The sequence below is a fragment of the Sorex araneus genome, chromosome 4 (genome assembly GCF_027595985.1).
Source record: "Sorex araneus isolate mSorAra2 chromosome 4, mSorAra2.pri, whole genome shotgun sequence".
In the NCBI taxonomy this organism is placed as follows: Eukaryota; Metazoa; Chordata; class Mammalia; order Eulipotyphla; family Soricidae; genus Sorex; species Sorex araneus.
The window spans coordinates 153,401,037-153,421,364 of NC_073305.1; the positions used below are offsets into that span (position 1 = coordinate 153,401,037).

At 37.0% G+C, this 20,328-nt stretch overlaps 1 protein-coding gene across 1 annotated transcript in view; it reads right to left on the reverse strand.

Annotated features, from left to right (window-relative positions):
- Positions 1–20,328, reverse strand: part of KIAA0408 (KIAA0408 ortholog) — a 45,699-nt gene that overhangs the window by 13,709 nt on the left and 11,662 nt on the right. The window contains exons 2-4 of the mRNA XM_004613973.2: positions 8,271–8,521; positions 2,963–3,316; positions 2,245–2,324 (exon numbers count right to left, since the gene is read on the reverse strand). Of these exons, the coding sequence (XP_004614030.2) occupies positions 2,245–2,324; positions 2,963–3,316; positions 8,271–8,405 (569 nt within the window). The 5' untranslated portion in view covers positions 8,406–8,521. The remainder of the gene's footprint in view (positions 1–2,244; positions 2,325–2,962; positions 3,317–8,270; positions 8,522–20,328) is intronic.

Consider the following 20,328-nt stretch of genomic DNA (forward strand, 5'->3'; position numbering starts at 1 on the left):
AAAAAAAAATTAGTTATTTTTTAATTAGTGAATCACTGTGAGGGTGCAGTTACAGATTTACATATATTTGTGCTTGTGTTTCCTTCATACAATGTTTGAGAACCCATCCCTCCACTAGTGCCCATTCTCCACCACCAATGAACCCAGTATCCCTCCCACCCCTCAATCCCATCCCACCACACCCCACCCCGCCTCTGTGGCAGGGTATTCCCTTTTGTTCTCTCTCTCCTTTTGGGTGTTGTGGTTTTCAATAGGGATATTGAATATTGAATGGCCATCCTGTTCAGTCTCTAGTCTACTCACAGCACGCATCTCCCTTCCCGTGCGGGTTCTACAACCACATTTACTTGGTGTTCCCTTCTCTATCCGGGCTGCCTTTCCCCCCAGCATGTGACGCTGGCTTCCAAGCCATGGAGCCAACCTCCTGGTACTTATTTCTACTATTCTTGGGTGTTAGTCTCCTACTCTGTTATTTTATATTCCACAGATGAGTGCAATCTTTCTATGTCTGTCTTTCTCTTTCTGACTCATTTCTCTTAGCATGATACTCTCCATGTTGATCCACTTATATGCAAAGTTCATGACTTCATCTTTTCTAACAGCTGCATAGTATTCCATTGTATAAATGTACCAAACTTTCTTTAACCAGTCATCTGTTCAATAATTTTCTTTATGATAGTTCTGTTTTTTGGTTTTCAGGTCACACATAGCAGTGCTTGGGACATGCACCTGGCTTTGTACTCAGGATCACTTCTGGTGGTGCTCAGGATACCACATGTGATGCTGGAGATCAAACCCTTGTTGTCTTACCCACTGTACTATATTTCTGGACTGACCCCAAAGTAGTCTTTAAAAAACAAAACCAAACCAGGCTTAAGCTATAGAATTCTGTTACCATAAGATAAAACCGTTTAAGAGTTTCTTTCAAGATAATACATACTTTAACTCAAACTATGTTTTCAACATCTCATCCTATTACTTGAAATTTCACCCATACTCAAGCTAGACTGTGTAACCCTTATGTGTCTTTAATATTGGTGGGCCTGTTTTCGTAAGTTTTCACTTATCCTTTTCTTATCTCCCCTCTTTTGACCAAAACCATAATTCATTTTGTCAAGTGAACTCAAGTTTTTTTCCATTTTTTCCATTGAATTTGAATAAAATTCTAAATAGTATGACAAAAATCTAAATAAAAATGAAAGTAGGCCAAAAACTCATCAGGGATGGTAATTTCAAACCAAAAAGGTATATATATAAGTATCATGTGGGACTGAAAGAGAAGTAAAAATTCTATAAAAATGAGTAGTGTACATGGTATATAGGCAAGGTGAGCATTAAGAAAAATAGTATAATTTCTTCAAGGCAGAATGAAATCTTTGATATGGATGTATTATACAGCAGGTTGAGGAAGATTAAGGAAAATAAGGGAAAAACTTTAGTTTAAATGATAATGTTTTGAAATACATATTAAAAATTTTGAATTTTGTTTGCTTTTTTTTGGGTCACACCAGGACTGTGCTCAGGGATTACTCCTGGAAGTGCTCAGGGGACCATATGTGATAGGAACTGAACCCTTACTTACTATATTATCTCTCTGGCCCCATATTTTAATTTTTTTCCTAACAGCTATGGTATGATAATGAGTATATCATGTCAAGTGTGACTTGCAAAATAAAATTGTCATGTAAGACTTACTGAGTTATCAGAACAAAATAACCAACACATCACTTTTACCTAGTTTAATATTTCTGGGAAAGTTTAAATTCAGTCACATAAATCCACTGTGACAGCCACTTAACTTAAAAGAATAACAATCTTAACATGATATCTTTCTATTTTGGTGCATCTTCTACTAAAAAATTTATAATTATATATCATGACTATGTAATTATGTAAAATACTGCACTATTAAATTTGATTTGATCAAAAGAGGTAGTTACTTAGATTAGCCTAGCTGTATATTTTTCTACTGGCAAATGATAAAAGTGACAAAGAATACATTAGAGGGCATAATCTAGTCTATTCTTTAGAAGTGGAGGCTAAAACTTAATAGGGAAAGAGTAAAGTATTCTTCACATTCAAATTACACTGAGAATAAAAGATTTACTTTAAGAATTAGTGAACAGAGGAACACACACATTTAAAAAGTGTTAGCAAGACAGTAAAGGTAGTGTGGATTTATAAACTAAAAGCAATATTTTTCTTGCCTTTCCAAAATAAAACATAATAGATAAACCAGCCTACCGTCTGTGGTTAGACCGTTTTCGAATTTCCTCTTGAAAGGTGCATAAATCTTCACTAACTTTGGCAAGTTCTTCAAGAGCCTTAATACATATAAACAATAGCATGTTAGCACTTTGTAATGTAAATATTTCTTTAGATGCCATCTTGCCACATTCAACAGAGAAGAAGCCAGGTGTTCTGGTGAGCAACGCGGCCAGAGAATGCTCTGGACCCGAAACCGGACCAGCAACACCAGGGATCCAAACGGAGGAGGTGCAGCCACCACACCTTCTCCAGATGGAGCCCTAGCGACACTGAGCAGCAACTAACACGGCTCCGGGATGCGGGACTGGGACACATCTGAACCGCGTGGCCACTGAAAACATACAATCTTTTAATGGAAAACTAATCATCAAATGCTTCCTTAGTAGGGCTGTCTTTCCTGGGGGGAAACTCCAACAACAATAGTGAGTTTTGTGTTGAAATATGGAACGTAATCAAGGTAAAGAGAAAATGAAGTGAAATTCATCAGTTATACAGTTGGGGGTGGGGGGAGGGGGCAGGGGTATACTGGGGATTTTGGTGGTGGAATATGGGCACTGGTGAAGGGATGGTGTTTGAATATTGTATAACTGAGACATAAACCTGAGAACTTTGTAACTTTCCACATGGTGATAAAATAAAAATTTTAAAAAAAAATTCTTTAGAAAGAGTTTGGGGATAATCATATCCTACTTACTGTGTTCAGGGCACCACAACAGCTCTTGCTTTCTTCCTTAGAAGTCTTTGGGTTAAGAAAATCCTCACATTCCTTTAGGTTATCTATAGCCAAAGGATCCAGAAATCCCACTTTTGATTTTTTGGTTGCTTTTTGTTCCTTACAAATTTGATTTGCTTCACTTGGTAAGCTCTGCTCTGTTTTAGTTTCTTTTTCCAAACCATCTCTGTGATTCATCCCTGTAAATTCACAATGACCCAAACTGAGGTAACTTGGAGGACATTCCACCATTTTATCTTGGTTGGCCTTTGGATTAAGGATCTTAGCACGTTCATTAATATTCATTTTCCTCCTAAGCTTTACTTCATGGCAAAGCTGTAAAGAAAACAAAGATGAACTATTTTACTCCCTGATTCACTTTGCAATGTGTTTGATACAAAGCACACTGTTTGCTGTTCTTGTTGCCACACTACAAAAAAGCTACCATGGAGTTTCCAAACAGACCTCCTAAAATCTGGATTAGCTGGAGCAGCTCTAGTGACACATAAAAGATCTCTTTTAGCAGATTAAAGCATGAATAGCAATTTTTCTCTGTAAAATTTAACCTATGAAAAAAATAATAAACCCATTTCACATATAAATATCATGATGATACAGCACTTTACAAAATTGGAAGATTTTTCTCCCCTCCCCACAATCAATGACTGATCATTATCTCTAATTGTTTTCAGAGAAAAGTGGAAGTTTAACCTTGGAGTCATATTTTCCCCTCTTCTTTCCTTTATTGTTGTGTTTTATATATATGTATATATTATATATACATATATAATATATATATATATATTTCAGCTAACTTGATCACAATAGTGTTAGGGTTTATGGTACACACAATTACCTCATTTCACTGCCATCAAGAGTCTACTGCCCACTTGGGAGAGCCTTGCAAGCTCTCTCATAGCGTATTCATATCCCAAATACAGTAAAAGATATGTACATACCTCTCGGAGAGCCTGGCAAGCTACCGAGAGTATCCTGCTCGCATGGTAGAGCCTGGTAAGCTACCCATGGCGTATTCAATATGCCAAAAACAGTAATGATAGGTCTCATTCCCCTGATCATGAAAGAGCCTCCAATTGTTGGGAAAGATGAGTAAGGAGAGGCTGCTAAAATCTCAGGGCTGAGTGTAAAAGATACGTTACTGGTGCTGGCTCGAGTAAATCGATGAACAATGGGATGACAGTGATAGAGTGATACACTGCCATCAAAGTTCTTTAGGTTTTCCATTAATGTCCCAATGTCGAGTTCCACTAATTATTACCCACACTCCACCCCACTCTCCCTAGCATCCTGTATGGGCCCCTGAGCACCACCAGGAGTAATTCCTGAGTCAAGAGCCAGGAGTAACCCCTGTGCATTGCTGGGTGTGACCCAAAAAGCAAAAAAAATAAAAATAAAAGTCAAGTGTTGCACATTCTAAAATATTTTCTGTCCCGATTAAAACATATATGAGCCTATTTGATGGGATATAATAGAATTCTAGGCTTTCATTGTCTTTTAGTTTATGTTAATGTGGACCCCAAACAATTTCTTTGTTGGAAACAAAGGAGATCGGGCCACACCCAGCTGTGCTCGGGGATCATTCCTGACTCTATGCTCAGGAATCACCTCTGTTGCTGCTCAGGAAACCATATGTGGTTCTGGGGATCTAACTGGGTCTAGCTGCACACAAAGCAGAGCTTTTATCGCTTTATTATCTCTCTAGGCAAACTCAAATGATTTCTTGATGAGATTTTAATTTTTCTTTCTTTATTTTCTCCAGTTTGGGGCCATACTCCAGAGTTGTCAGAAGCTACTTCTGGCTTGGTAGTCAGTGGTGTGGGGATTGAACACAGGCATCCTTCACGCAAAGCATGTGCTGACTTATCCTCAGTGTGATAAGGCTAGCTTGTCTCTGGCTAGAGTAAGGAAATAGATTTTTATTCAAGCTTGAGTTCTGGGAAAGTCTGTTAAATGTCAAAGGAAACTGTCAAATACCTATTAAAACAAATGGCTTTACATATTACAGTCACATCTTTATGTGTACTACATCTTTTATTCAAGGAACCCGATAACGGATTTATTGCTACTCAATATTTACACAAATCTTAGATGAGAGAAGCAAAAAATAGTTGATGCCTGAAGGGCAGATGATGCATATGCATTCATTTCCAGACTTATAAATCTATCAGCAGGTGAAGTCAGGGTAGCATCAAATTGCAGTCATAAATCAACTGTTTTGGCCCCATAAAATTACTTGCATGTAATTTTTGTGGGCATCAAAGTACTGGCTGACCTTGACATATATATTAAAGGTACCATGTTAAATTTAAGGATGCTTTTAGTGATATGTACTCTTTTTTGAGGGTCTATGGTTAAAACTGTAATTGTATCAGTTTCAAAATCATGTACAAAAGTGCTGTTTTTGAGAAAAAGTTTTGTTTATGCTTTCTCAATACTGACGAGTTTAATTCTGATCATTATTGTGTTAGTCCAGATTAATCTAACTGAGAGGTGTTTCATGGGAATAAAATAGTTATTTGCATCAAAGTAATGGAAGGTTATTTTCATTTTCTCTTTCTAAATAAGTGTTTCAACAAATATGGCATATCTGCACACACATAGAAATAGAAACCTCTACATATATTTCACATTTGATTTTTTTTTTGTCTTTGTCTTTCTCTTTTAGTCTGGGCATGTATTGCTTTATATAGAATTGTATATGTCACCTTAGATTCCCTTGAGCAGTTGAGAGATGTATGAATAAACAATATGATATTTGGTATTGATGAAAAACCATTTATTTTATAAAGAAATCTGTGATATTTGGTACCCTGTTTTTTGTTGATGTTTACTGATTCTTTGAACAAAAAATATAAGCGGGAAAGATTATAAGCCATAAGATTGTAATTATGATAGTTAAAACAATACCATGCATCTATGAACCCTAACATTTTTATTTTAATTATTCCAGGTTTTAGATGAACTAGGCATGTACATCTTGGTTTAGTAACACCAAAATGTTGGGAACAGAGAAGACTAAGAAAAATAGGAGGGGCTGAAGAGATAGTACAGTGGGTAGGGCTGAATAAAAGTATGTTCCTGCCAGTTACAAAGCAGCTGAGGGGTTAAAAAAAGGTACAGTGATAATATCAGGTATTGGCAGGTATCCTCTATGGGAATTCTGAGTCAGCATATTTTCAAAACATTCCTCCAGTTATGGAGCAGTATAGTACTAGCAATAAGACACATAACACTACATACACAGCTACTATCACAGAATGTGGAGGGGAAAATATATATATTTTTAAATTTTTTGCTTGTTTGCTCTGGGGACAATACTCTATGATACTCAGGGATTAATTCTGTCTCTACACTCAGGAGTCATCCCTGGCAGTGCATGGGTACCCTATGGGATGCAGGGATCAAACCCAGGTCTGCCAGATGCAAGGCAAGCATTCTACTCACTCTATTATCTCTCCAGCCAACAGGAACAATTATTAAAACCTTCCTGGTTCAAGAACTATTCTCAGAGTGACAGAACTCTGAGGTAGGGTATTTGCCTTGCATGCTGCTGACCCGGGGTTCAATACTTGGCATCACATCTGATCCTATGAGCACTACCAGGAGTGACGCCTGAGTGCAGATAGGAGTAATCAATCCCTGAGTGTTGCCGGATGTGGCCCAAAAACCAAAATCAAAAACAAAATCCCAGAAAAGCCTACTGTCTTTTTGATGCTGAAAAAGATAGCAATTAAAATGTTTAATGCTTTCTAATCAATAAGGCTAATATTTGCCTTAGATAAAATATACAGAACTATACACAGAATTATCAGAATCATTACAATGACAGACAAATGTAAACAGGTGGAATATCATTTCAGCTACTAGGATGCTAGGATGAACTAATTCTCACTTGTAATTGTTATGCCCGGATGCCTCCACTGTCCCTAACCATTACAAATTGGACTTCAAGGTCTTTTGGGAGGCAGTGACCCATGATTTCAAATCAGTTTCTTATTAAATAGGAGTTCTGAATTCTAATTTGACTTAGGCATTCCTTGTTGATCCAATATGAGTTCCCAGGTAGAGGAGTTAAGAAACTGATAAAAGTACATTTTCCAAAATATAGAGGGAAAAGTACATCCTCTTTTTAATCATTAATCGTATGTTACATGCTTGTCTTTTTATCTTTCTTTTAGAGAACAGTTTCATAGTCACTCTTTAAAATGTTTTCCTTTTAACCTAAAAATGATGTCACTGTCACTGTCATCCCATGCCAGTTCGAGCGGGCACCAGTAACGTATCTCATTGTGAGACTTATTGTTACTGTTTTTGGCATATGGAATATGCCACGGGTAGCTTGCCAGGCTCTGCCGTGTGGGCGAAATACTCTGGGTAGTTTGCCAAGCTCTGGGAGGGGCGGAGGAATCGAACACGGGTCGGCTGCGTGAAAGGCAAATGCCCTACCGCTGTGCTATCACTCCAGCCCCTAAAAATTATATTTTATTCAAAACCAATTATATTGCTACTATGAAATATATTTTCAATATAAACACATAAAGTACCAACTGTAAAGGCTCACTAATAAAAATCACCATACTGACAATGTGAAAAAACCCTAGTAAGTCAATAATATGAAGACTATCAGTAGAAAGCAAGATAAGTATAAATACTCTGTAATATAAATATGTAAAGAAAATATTCCAGGTAAATCAAACTGAGAAATACTTAACAGGTATAAAATGGCTACTTGTATGAAAGTTATGGAAGGTATGTTCATTGTCTATTTATTAATAACTGTTTCAATAAATCTGGCATATATAAACAGAAAAAATATTGAGTTCACTGTCATGTTCTGCTTGATATGTGACATATCCTTTGATTATGCCAAATTATTATTCGACAGAAATCATGTCAGAAAAAACTGCTTTTTAAATGGCCAATTGTAATCTTGCTAATATGTACTTAACCAAGTACATTTTTCATGTTTCCTTGTAGTGTCCTACATTTGAATATTTGTGCAAAATACACACCTCACTTTTGATACCAAGGCATTTGAGTCAGAAATACACTGATACATTTTTAAAGTGATATGTCAACTTAACTTTATGTGAACCAATAAAATAAGCACAGTGCCTATGTAAGATTCTATTTTTGCTCTAGTAAATGTCACTCCGACATGAATCTCATAGGTGGAATAAGAAAAAGCTTTCAATACAAAATAAACTTTAACATAGCTTTCATTTTAAGCTTTAAGTTTACAGTGTATTAAGTGTAAACCAACTTGTACCTCCTCTATCTTCTTTTGCATGATTTTCCATTGACTTTCCCATTCTTTCCTTTCATTGTCAAACTGGTCCAGTAATTCCATCTTTTCCTTGTGCCAGTTGATCTCTGTGTTCTCCCACTGCTTATGTAGGTCCATGGCAACGGGATGTCAGTGAAGGGGTGTTCCTGCTTGTCTCCGCTTTCTCTTTACTGTTTCGTGGAAGCTTGCAATTGTTTTATTTTAAGCAGTCTCACTTGCCTTTAAAATAAAGCCTAATAAGACATAAAGAGAAGAGAAATCCAAATTCTCGCATTTTCTGAAAACATTTTGATCGAGAACCAGTGACATAAAGTAGAGGAAAATTAGACTTATAAGAAAAAAGAATAATAATTTGATTAAGAAAAGACTAACATGGAGGGAGCGTGGTAGTGTCTATATCTAGTACTTTCCTTCATTTTTAAGACTAGATAACAAAGTTATAGTGGACAAGATGGTTGAGTACACCTGTGAAATATAAGCATTCCTTTAGCTAATCACTTAAAATAAAGATAGATTTTTTAAATAAATATCAAAGAGTGGAAGTATGAAGTTTAATGGATTGGTCTCCTCTATAAAACCTGGAGCTGGAGGCATAGTACAAAGGGTAGAATGTTTGCCTTGAATGTGCCAGACCAATCCAGGTTTGATGCCCCACACCTCATATAGTCCCTTGAGCCCATCAGGAGTGATCGCTGAATGCAGAGCCAGTAGTAAACCTTGAAAATCACTAGGTATAGCCCCCTCCTGTCCTCGCCAACCCTACAAAAAGTAGATTTACTCTTGTAACACAACCGGACAAGATCATATATGTATGAGACGTAAAGTCCTCAACCTATGTGGGAATTCAGTCTCAATTTATATTCAGGGTTCAAACCAGGGCCAAACATGGTTCTTGTATTAACCAGGACCCTAAAGTTGGTAGTTAATCTGGAAATAACGAAAGATAAAAGTTACAAAAATTTACTATCGTCATTTTACTTCTTTGAATAAAGTATAAAAGCAGAAAAACTCCTGGGAGCCACATGCTAAAATTTATTTATATTCTCTTTATATAGTATATACCAGAATTTACTTAGAATATTAAGGTCAGAGAACTGGAGAAATAATTTTTCTCAGTTTGTTATATATTCCCAGTAACATTAAGCAGTCACTGGGTTAATTAGATTTATGTTTTAAATTAAGTATGTTTAGGCTTTGAATATGAATTTTTTTTACTTTTAGAAATAAGCGACCTAAAATTTCTTGTGATATTTACCTTACATAAAAATACAAATATTCACAGGAGTTTATAAAAACTAAATGACATGCGTGTATGGAATGAAAAGTGGCTTAAGAACTTTTTAACTACTAATTTTATTTTCTTTTATTACTTTTTATTCTTATAATTTTTATTTATTTATATATATATTTCTTGAGTCACTGTGAAATACAGAGTTTCAAAGTAGATTATGGGCAGGTCTCAGTCATATGTTCCAACACCCATTCCTCTACCAGTGTACATTTCCCACCACCAATGTCCTCAGTTTCCCTCCCGCCACCCACTCCCCAGCCTGTCTTTATGGCAGGCACTTCCCTTTTTTTCTCTCTCTGTCTCTGCCTTTCTCTCTGTCTGTCTCCCCTTTGGGGCATTATGGTTTGCAATAGAGATACTGATAGGTTATCATATTTGTTCCTTTACCTACTTTCAGCACTCAATTCTTATCCAGAGTGAGCATTCCAACTATCATTGTCATGATGGTCCCTTTTCTATCACAACCACCTTCTTCCCCAGCATTTGAAGTAGGCTTCCAACCATGGACCAATCCCCCTGGTCCTTGTTTCTATTGTATTGGTATCATGTTGGTTTTTTTTTGTAATAAAGCTTGCTCCAGCTTTCATTGAAAATAATTTTTATTAGTAAAGTCATATAATTTTAATAAAAGATGTTTAAAATGTCTAAGGTAATCAAATCTTAAGATGTTCGACTGTTTAGTGTTCTAAGTTATGGCCAAAATGTCTTAACTTATATGCCTGAAATTTATACCAATATGGACAAAGATTCTGAGAGTCACTTAGCTGCCTGGGCTCTGCATTGAGAAAATGAAATGACAAGACCGGGCAGTAATTCCACTGTCCCAAATTTAAGATAACACTGAGGGATATTTTTTAAAAATATTATTCAACATATTATCCAAGTGGAAAATATATGTACATATATATTGACCTTCAGCATGTCAATTTATTAGACTAATATGAATCAAAATTGTTTTTACTATATGCAGGGCTTTATCTCCAAAAATACCCTATGCAGGGCTTTATCTCCAAAAATACCCTAGTAAACTGAAATCTATATTACTGGTTTCCTATCACTTTGCTACAGATTCTTTGGTCAATTTTACCTGTTCATTTGACACTAACAATAGTATGACTAATTCATACAAGAAGATATAACTGCATATTGGGTGCTAAGATATGCTCAGTTTTTTATTTATTTTATCCAATTAGTCATGCTTTTTCTGATCACAGTTTTTATCCTATTACCCTTCTTCCCACTTGCTACCTTCCCATAGGACAAACTTGAGAAAATCCAAGTTGTCCCCAAATAAGCATGTCATTGAAAAAATTAATTAAAATACGGAACACACAAATTTGGGACATAAGGGGTTGAAGAGTGATTGAGCAACACTCAGCTGTTCTCTGCACTCCTGGTTGTATTGATAGGACCAGAAGACAAGCAAGCTTCTTACCAAAGTATCTTTCCAGCACCCCAAATTTTGTTTTTTGTTTGGTCAATAAGTCACTGATCTTGAACTCCTAGCAATTTTTTAAGTTTGTATTATAGTTATTCACACTAAATGCAGATGGTACTTATTTACAAAGCCTAGCAGACATCTTTAAAACTGTATGTAATTAACTGTGAACTGAACCCATCTTGTTTTTACAAGCAGGTATTTAACACTGAACTTCACAGGAAGAGGGAAGAGTGATGTGGTTTAAGATAGCAAGAGATAGTTGAAAAGTTAACCATGGAAGTTACAGAAATGGAACAGACTCTTTTTAACCAATTTAGAAAATACTTCAGTCTCACTTCTTAAAACTTGGAACATATCCAGAAATCATCACAAAGTTTCCCCTTACAATTATGATGTAGCCAACAGTTCAATTCTTTTCCCATTCCTTTATCAAACAACTTACATACCAGTTAAAAGGTACCAGGCCCTTTTTTCCTTTGAACTGAAGAAAAGTGTCCTGTAAATATTTTAATCAGACTTGCTCTGGTATCTGCTCTGAACATAAATACAGGTAATGTTCCCAGATTAGAGATGAATCTCTACTTAAGTTCAAAAAGCCAAAAACATTACTTAATATGAAGATCGATGGATGTACAGAGCTTCTCTTTCCAGGACCAGCAAGGTTCTTATTGCCAAGATATTTAATGATTATGAGTCAAAAAGAAGACTTTGAGAGAAATTCCTGTACAATATCATCTTAGCCCATTTTAAGTTGATTTGTTTAAGCACCATCTCTCACCGCAAATATCAACTATAATATGGTTTAAATACATTGCTTCATTTTCGAAAAAATTAAGTGGGGGCCACAGAGTCTGAAGAGATATAATGCTTTTTAAAAGACTTAATATGAGACCAGATAAAATAGCCAGTAGCGTGCTTCTCTTGCATATGGCTGACCTGGGTTCAATATCTGGCATGCCATATGATCCCCTGAGCACACCAGGAGTGATTCTTGAGAGCAGATCCAGGAGTAACACTTGAGCATCACCAGGTGTGGCCCCCAAACTAAAAAATAATAAAACTGAATAAAATAACAAAAGATTTAACATCATAGGATAAAACCTGATAAAGGTTTGTTGGTTTCATCTTTATGTGTCATTCCTTTCTCTTTTTCTTTTTTTTGTGGGGGAGATGGAGGACACATCCAGCAGTACTCAGGGCTTATCAACTTACTCCAGATTCTGTGCTCAAAGGTCCTGGTGGTCATTTGGGGACCATATACAGTGCTGAGAGTCTGAACAGGGCCTGGTAGGTTCCTTAATTCCTGTACTCTCTCATTACCTTTCCTCTTTTTTAACCCTAACTTTCTCTTTCTCCCTTTGCCTACCCTTCTCTACATGTGTCCTTCTTTGAAATAAAACAATCTTTTATTTTTGTTTAATTAGTAAATAGAAGCCAAACTCTGTAAGCTCATACAATCATTTTCCTTGGTTCTCTATATTTTTCAAGTATCTTAAGGGTTTGTGGCAAGTTAAATACTTAGAATTTTATTGTGAGTAAAATTCTGAGTACACGACTCTTACATAAAACTTTTTGTTATAATTCTCCTTAACTTTTTTTATTCAGCCAATGGGAAAATTTTATAGGGACATAGTGTTCTGTGGTGAAAAGATATGGAGAAAAGTGGATCAGAGATTCAAAAACTCAATTTTAGTGCTCTCATTGAGACAAGTATAAGAGTTCTCTTTGTTCCGAGTTGTCACACTTTATTATTCGCCCACGAATACTGGCATCTCTGTAGGAAAGAAGGAAGGGCTTCTGCTTGCTACACTGCCCCGCATCTCTTTGACTTTTTACTTCATTTAACACTCTCCACAATTTCATTTGGGCACAAATTTATGAAATCAAATGTAAAAGGACAGAGTGAACTGCATTAGCAATCATATAAATGTTCTTTCACAAGCTAGCTTTAATAACCCATTTTATTTCCCTGTCCCAAGGGCTGACAGTCAGCGTGGCTGAGTTGTGAAACATAAGCAAGGAGAGGGAAGGGACAAGTTCTGCCAAACTTCCAGCCCTACTAGTGGGCAAAATTGAAGCATAACCCAAGGGGTTAAAGAGAAGTCTCAATGGGTTGGAGCGCACGCTTTCAAGTGGGAGGCCTGGGCGTGAAGCTGGGGGTAGCCTATGAGCTTGACTGGGTGTGGCTCCCAAACAAAAATAAACCAAAATTTACAAGAGTGACATAAGGCCCTCGCAGTTCAATTATTTTCATATTCCTAATTACCCTCAGCTTGTCTTAGGGATACATCTCCATCTAAGGGGGGCGCTGTTTCAGCTCTCCCTTGCTCACTCCCATTTCAATTTCCAGTGAAACCTAGAATTTAGTTAAGTACATTTAACACCATTAGTTGTACACTGACGCCTTTATTACTTGTCTCTGTGGAGGTTTTTTAGAGTATTTGCTTCATATTCTCCTACCTCGTTTTCCTATATGCTTTTCATATCATGGAAGAATTTTTTTCGTTTGTAAGAAGTTACATATTCTACGAGGAATGCCACACAGAGGCTGCTGCCAATCTTCTGATTCCTAGAAAAAACAATTACCCTGGAGATACGAGGTGCTAGGGTTCTGCTTAACTTAGAAGGATTAAGAATTCCCTGCAGAGTAATGCCTCATTTACCGCCAAGATTTTCTGGCTTTTTATCTGGGCAATTATGAATCACTAGCAAGATTTCAACTGATTAATAGAACTTATTCCTCCTCCATCCTTCACAAATACATCTTTCCAACAACAGCTATGGTATGATTTTATTGCAGAGCAAAAGGAAATTTTTAATTATTATTTCTTGCTATTTCAACATATTCCTCATCATATGACAAGGCCCCAAAGATATTATTACTTGAAACTCTGAAAAACTCCAATTTTTACGTATATTTAATCACTCTTTTCTCCTCATTATTTATTCAAACTACAAAGTATTAAACCTCTAGTCATGCTGACATTACCTCTCAACTTATAAAATAAAGATATTTGAAAAAATTTTGGCGTGAGCAGACAGTTAACTTTAATCAGCCTAAACTGTAGCGGATGTAGTGGTAACTGCAGATGCGCCCATTATGGATGGCACAGTCTTCAGTTCCAACCAGAGAAACACTTATTATGCAGTGAGCAAACCATCAGGTTGAATAAGACTATGTTCATTTTTTTCATTGTGGATTTTCAAATACCACCCATCTCAAGGGTTTGAAAACTTTACTTTGTAAATGTTCAAAGTCTCCTCCTAATGAAAACAGTATTCGAAGAAACATATTTAGCCAAATCCCAGTGAGCAAAGCACCACTCAAATAACTGAAAAGAAGAAACACCGTTTGAAAAACCATCTTGGAGCAGATGGCACAGTTAGTCCAGCGTCAGGAGATCCACTCACGGCAGCTGAACTGTCTCCTCTCCAGGAGTCAGTAAGATCCGTTAGGCACCCCGCCCCACAGTTTTTCAACCCCAGTCACAGACACGAGCAGATGTTGAAATCGCCCTCTGCTTAAACAGTGTCCACAGTTTAAAACACGCCAGCAACAGTCCCTCTATATTTTGCCACAACTAGTCATGAATTTTCAAATTGCCAGAAAGAAACATACCTTTTTTATTTTCCACTGGGGTGGGGAGAAATCCTATGGATGTTCAATCACTGGTCAAACTAGCGATCAGAGAATAACTCATTTTAACAAGAAAAGCCTCAGCTTGCTGAATCTTGCTTCTTTGTAAGAGAGAAAAATTAATCCAAATTAAACCCAACCATTCAAGAGAGCAGTACTGACAAGTCCTGTTGAAAGCTCCACCACTCTGACAAATCAAAAATCCGCTCAGCTCACACTGTCACAGCGGCAGCTGAGACTACTGTGACGTCAGCCTCTGGGAGGCCGCCTGCTAAGCATCTCTTCCAACCAGAGCTCTGTAACTTTAGAACCCTTCATGCTCTCGGTAAACAACTCCGGGTCCAGGACATTTTTAGCTCTTATAATGAAGCACAGCACTCTCAAACTTGCCACAAGAGCTGGTGTTAATATCGCACAGAGACAATGACCAAGTTTAAATTTCTGTTATTTGGGGAAGTCAATTCCTCTCTTCTAGGTGAGAATGATCTTCTTATATAGATCCCTCTTTCCTCTCTCTTACCCAGCCAGTGGACAAGATGAACTTTTCCCAGTGGCTGAGAAGTTGGTGTCTGGAAGTGGCAGAACAACATGTGCAGCAATTTTACATCAATCTAATCTCAAGAGATAGGGGAAAACTCACTCTGTCTTTGAATACAAAAGAAACGGAACAGATACAAAGACCACCTTCATAGTTCTTGTGATCTAGGACAACTGCTGCTTTTTCCAGCGATAACGATGCATTTCTGCTATAGAGAATCAGAACTCTCAGAAAGTGATGCTGTCAGGAGAGGGGAAAAATCCAATGAGACAGATGAGACAAAAGTCCAATGAGACAAAAATCTATGTTCTTGTTTTGCATCCTATATGGCTGCAGCCCAAACAGGAAGACAAAGCACACCAAGGGTTTGCAGAACCCAGAACTATGTTCAGCATGTTCATACTCACAAACTTTTTGCCTGCTTGCTCACAAATATTTCATAATAGCGAACTGCTTATAATGGGGCATTCATACATATAGAACCATTGAATGAAAACATGCTCTGTTTTCAAAGCCTGACATCAAAATCTCAAAGGCAATAAAAATTTTTAAGGAAAATTCTCAGAGCTAAGCATTTATTGCCTTTGTATCACCTAACTATATTATTTTGGGGGTGGCTCTAATATATAGCATGCAAATTTTAAATAACATAAAAATTTAAAAATCCAGTTGCAAGAGTTGGTCAATATTATTAGACTAGAGTTATAGTAGTTATATCATTATCATCATCATCATCATCATCATCATCATCATCATCCCGTTGATGGTCAAATTTCTCGAGTGGTCTCAGTCTCCATCTGTCCTAACCCTGAGATTTTAGAAGCCTCTCTTTACTTGTCCTTTCAAATGGTGTCGCATTTGAGGCTCTTTCAGGGTTAGGAGAATGAGACCCATCATTGTTACTGGTTTTGGTATATGAATATGCCATGGGGAGTTTGCAAGGCTCTCCCACGGGGGCAAGAAACTCTTGGTAGCTTGCCAGGTTCTCCCAGAGTAAGAACTAGGCTATGCCATGTGGCCGCTTTGTGTAGTAGTTATATAACAGTGATTATTTGTGAAAAGGTTTTGCAAAGCTGGCTGACAACTTCTTCCTCTTTCTCCAGAGATAGTGCTGTATTTCTGCTAGAATATTTGAAGTGTCAGGATTTTAAACCTTATCTTTATTTTAGTTCATCTGCACCAACTGCATCTGCAGGTATTATTAATCTAATATTACTGATTAAATTGTGGCTCAAAGAGATGAAGTATTTTGCTGAAGCTCATAGGTCTCCAACTGGAGACCCTGGAATTTTATCAGAGATCTGGGATTTCAATTCTACCACTTATCTCTGTTTCCTCTGTAGGGAGATAAGTACACTTCATGAAACTATTGTGAAAGAATGAGGGAATATATAGTGCCAAGCACACACACACACACACACACACACACACACACACACACACACAGCAGCAGCTTATTTCTGTTTGTTTTTAAGAGAATAAAGAGATGATCCTGGGCAGAGGGTTAGGCATTGGGGAAAAGGCCTCTGAAAGCACCATTGCAAAATTATCTGATAACATTGTTCTATTATATCTGACCCTCTCTTTCTGACTCATTTCACTTAGCATGAAACACAAAGGACTGAACTCATTTGTGGCATATAGAATAATATCACATGAGGCTGACACCCAAGGACGGTAGATACAAGGGCCAGAAGGATTTCCCCATAGCTTGAAGACTGCTTCATGAGTGGAGGGGAGAAGACAGATGGAATAAAGAAGAGATCACTAAAAAAATGATGGCTGGAGGAATCAGTCGGGATGGGAGATGTGTGCCAAGAGTAGATAATAGACCAAACATAATAGACATCTCTCAGTGTCTGTGTTGCAAGTCATAATGGCCAAAAGTAGAGAGAGATTATGGGGAATATTGTCTGCCACAGAGGCAGGGGGAGGGTGGGAAAGGGGGGGGGCGGTATACCGGGGATATCGGTGGCTGGGAATGTGCACTGGTGGAGGGGTGGGTGTTTGATCATTGTGAAATTGTAACCCAAACATGAAAGCTTGTAACTATCTCACGATGATTCAATAAAATAAAATTTTTAAAAAACACAAAAAACATTGTTCTACCTACCTCTCTTTCGTCCCATTGTCTCTTGTAGTCAAATGAAGACATTTCTAAATCCTACCCATTCGTCCGACAAAACGCAGCCAATTTATAAAAGAAATTAGGATGGATTAAATAGAAATATCACACAGAATTTCTATTTCAATGCTCTATGTCATGGATCTCTTAGTAGTTTTCATGGAACATATTTTATTTGCTTCTTGCCATGGTGAATTGACCTTACATGATATATAGAATCAAAAACTAGGGAATGACTGCGAAAAGAACTTTACTCCAAGTATATCATTTAATCTAATATTGACCAACTGTTGCTACTGGGTATTTACATTATTTTGTTATTTAAATTTTACATAATATATGCAATAGCCAGAGAAGTAATATAATTAGGTGATATAAAGGCAATGAATGCTTAGCTCTGAGAATTTCCCTTAATACTTTTGTTTTAAAAGAAATCTCTAAACAAGCCCTACAATTTTATATGTAAATGTATTTAAAAGACTGGTGTTTATAAGCAGCTCTATTATTAAATGCAAAGAATTAGAATGCCTGACATTTTCAAGATATCATAATGATGCTTCATATCATGCAGAAAATTAAGTTTGTTGTGCAATTCAGATTACTTTTCAATGAATTAAACAACTTAGCCTTAAAAGATAAAATGGACTCAAATTATTACCCTATATCTTAGAAGAAAAATCATGACATCCATACCTAACAACAAATACTGTTCTTTGACAAATATGTAAAACAGCGTAATTATTAATGAATAAAATAAATGTGGAAATGCTGCTGTAAAAAAAATGGAGAGATAACTCAAAGAGGGCAGGAGAGAAAGCTCACAACAGGCTGAATGCATGCTTTCCACACTGAGAACCCAGGTTCATTCCTGGACACTACATAATCTCTTGAGAATGGCCAGGAACAACTCCTAAGCACCACTGGGTAATGCCAAACCCACCACCAAAAAAGAAAAAAAAGTCCTAGAGAAGATCTGAAAATTCCTACATGAATACTGCCATTAAGTCACTGATGAAAATATGTTTAGGAAAGAGTAGGTTCTACTATCATAAATGTCACTAGCAGGTTATTTCCAGAGTTAGAGAATTTTAGATCCGGGTGAGGGAAAAAAATCCCTGAAATAATCTAGCTGCCCTTCTCATTTTACAGCAGAGAAAAGAGGTTCTCATGTTAAGTCATATGCTTAAGGTCACACAGCCACTCAAAGCATGCCTTCAAGTTTCAAATTTTGAGTAGGGCAAAGGGAAGGAAGAGAGCCCAGGGATTAGAGCTGGGGTCATATAGAGAATGAAAGATGAGTCAAAAGATTGTACCGCATGTTTTGCTTATGTGAGACCCCAGTTCAATTCCCAGCCCCACCAGCTCAGGTCCCCTGAACACCACAGGAGAGACCCCTAACTAGAGGGTCAGAAAGAGTCCTGGAACCTCCAGGTATGCATTGCACACACCACCCTCCCCCCCAGTCAAAACAAATGAAAAGAACTGGAGGCACAAAAGGTTGATTTCTGACTTTGTTGCTTATTTTTCTAAATCCAAAAACAAGGGAGCCAATACTCTTTTTTCCAAGAACAATGATGTAATTTCTGGTTCAAAATAGAAAAGCAAAATGATTTCCAATTACGTAGTGTAAATAATCTGGGGATAAGTACAACTATTTTGCTGGTAGCATGCTGGCATACATTTAAGTTCTATTTTTCTCTCTGAAGGATAATCTTGAAAATTTACATCAACCTCACATGCTGGGGGTAAAAGCAGCTCAGACAGAGAAGGGACACCAAGTAAAGTGTGGTTGGAGGACCCGCTCAGGATGGGAGATGCGTGCGTGCTGAAGGTAGACTATAGATTGAACATGATGGCCACTCAATATCTCGATTGCATACCACAATACCCAAAAGGAGAGAGAGAACAAAAGGGAATGCCCTGCACAGAGGTGGGGTGGGGTGGAAGGGATGGGGTGGGGATCGGGAGGGCTACTGGGATCATTGGTGGTGGAGAATGGGCACTGGTGGAGGGATGGGTACCCGAGCATTGTATGACTGAAACATGGGCATGAAAAAAGGTAAATCTGTAACTGGACCTCAAGGTGATTCACTAATAAAATTTTTTTTTAAAAAAAAGAAAATTTACAGCATCATTCTTTTAAAATCTCTTTATGCTTTAAGAATCCAGCCATGTGTAAGACTGAGTGGCTTCTATCTTCTTATTGTAATTTTTTTATAGTACTGTTTTTCTTATTTCTCTAAATCCACTTACCAGTAAAATGGTACACTGAAAATGAGATAAAAAAAATTGGAATTTTTTTCATTCATATAGGAATTGAACTTGGAAAACTGAATTCATTTTGTGCATATGAAAGCTTAGAGCTAGTTTAGGTGAACTATTTTAAGTTATCTGCCCTTTTATGAATAATGTCTAACTTTGAAGATTTTTTTCAAGTACTTTAAGACACATAATATTAATTATTTAGAAAAATGTTCTCCAACATTAAATTACCTTCTACTTCTAAGGAGAGATCTTGGGCATACAGCTAACAATCCATTCAACAAGTACTTGAGAGCAACACCCTGTGCGTGGCATAGTGTTAGACTCTATGGGTTTTAAGGAAAAAAATCCCAATCCTTGTCCCATACACACAAACGTGATCAACCTTAAATATCCCTGAAATAGGACCTGCAACATGACTGCCCACTTCCTTAGTAGCCTACTAGACTTGAAATAAAATTGCAAACTAATGCAGAAAACCTCTCCTGGTAGCTCCCAAGGCATTATAGTTTAGTGTTAACCACGTTAAAGAATCAGTTCAGTACACACTGCTTTTCCTCACTTATTACGAATATTGCTTGAGCTGCAACTTTTCCTCAGACATTCTGAACCCAAGGGTGAGGCCTAAGTTTCTTAATTTTTATAAAGTTCGACAGCATTTTTTTTTGCCAAACTTGGTTTGTGTTGATTCCTATTGAAAATTGAGCCTCAATTTTATATTAATAAAATATAGTTTTGACCATTAT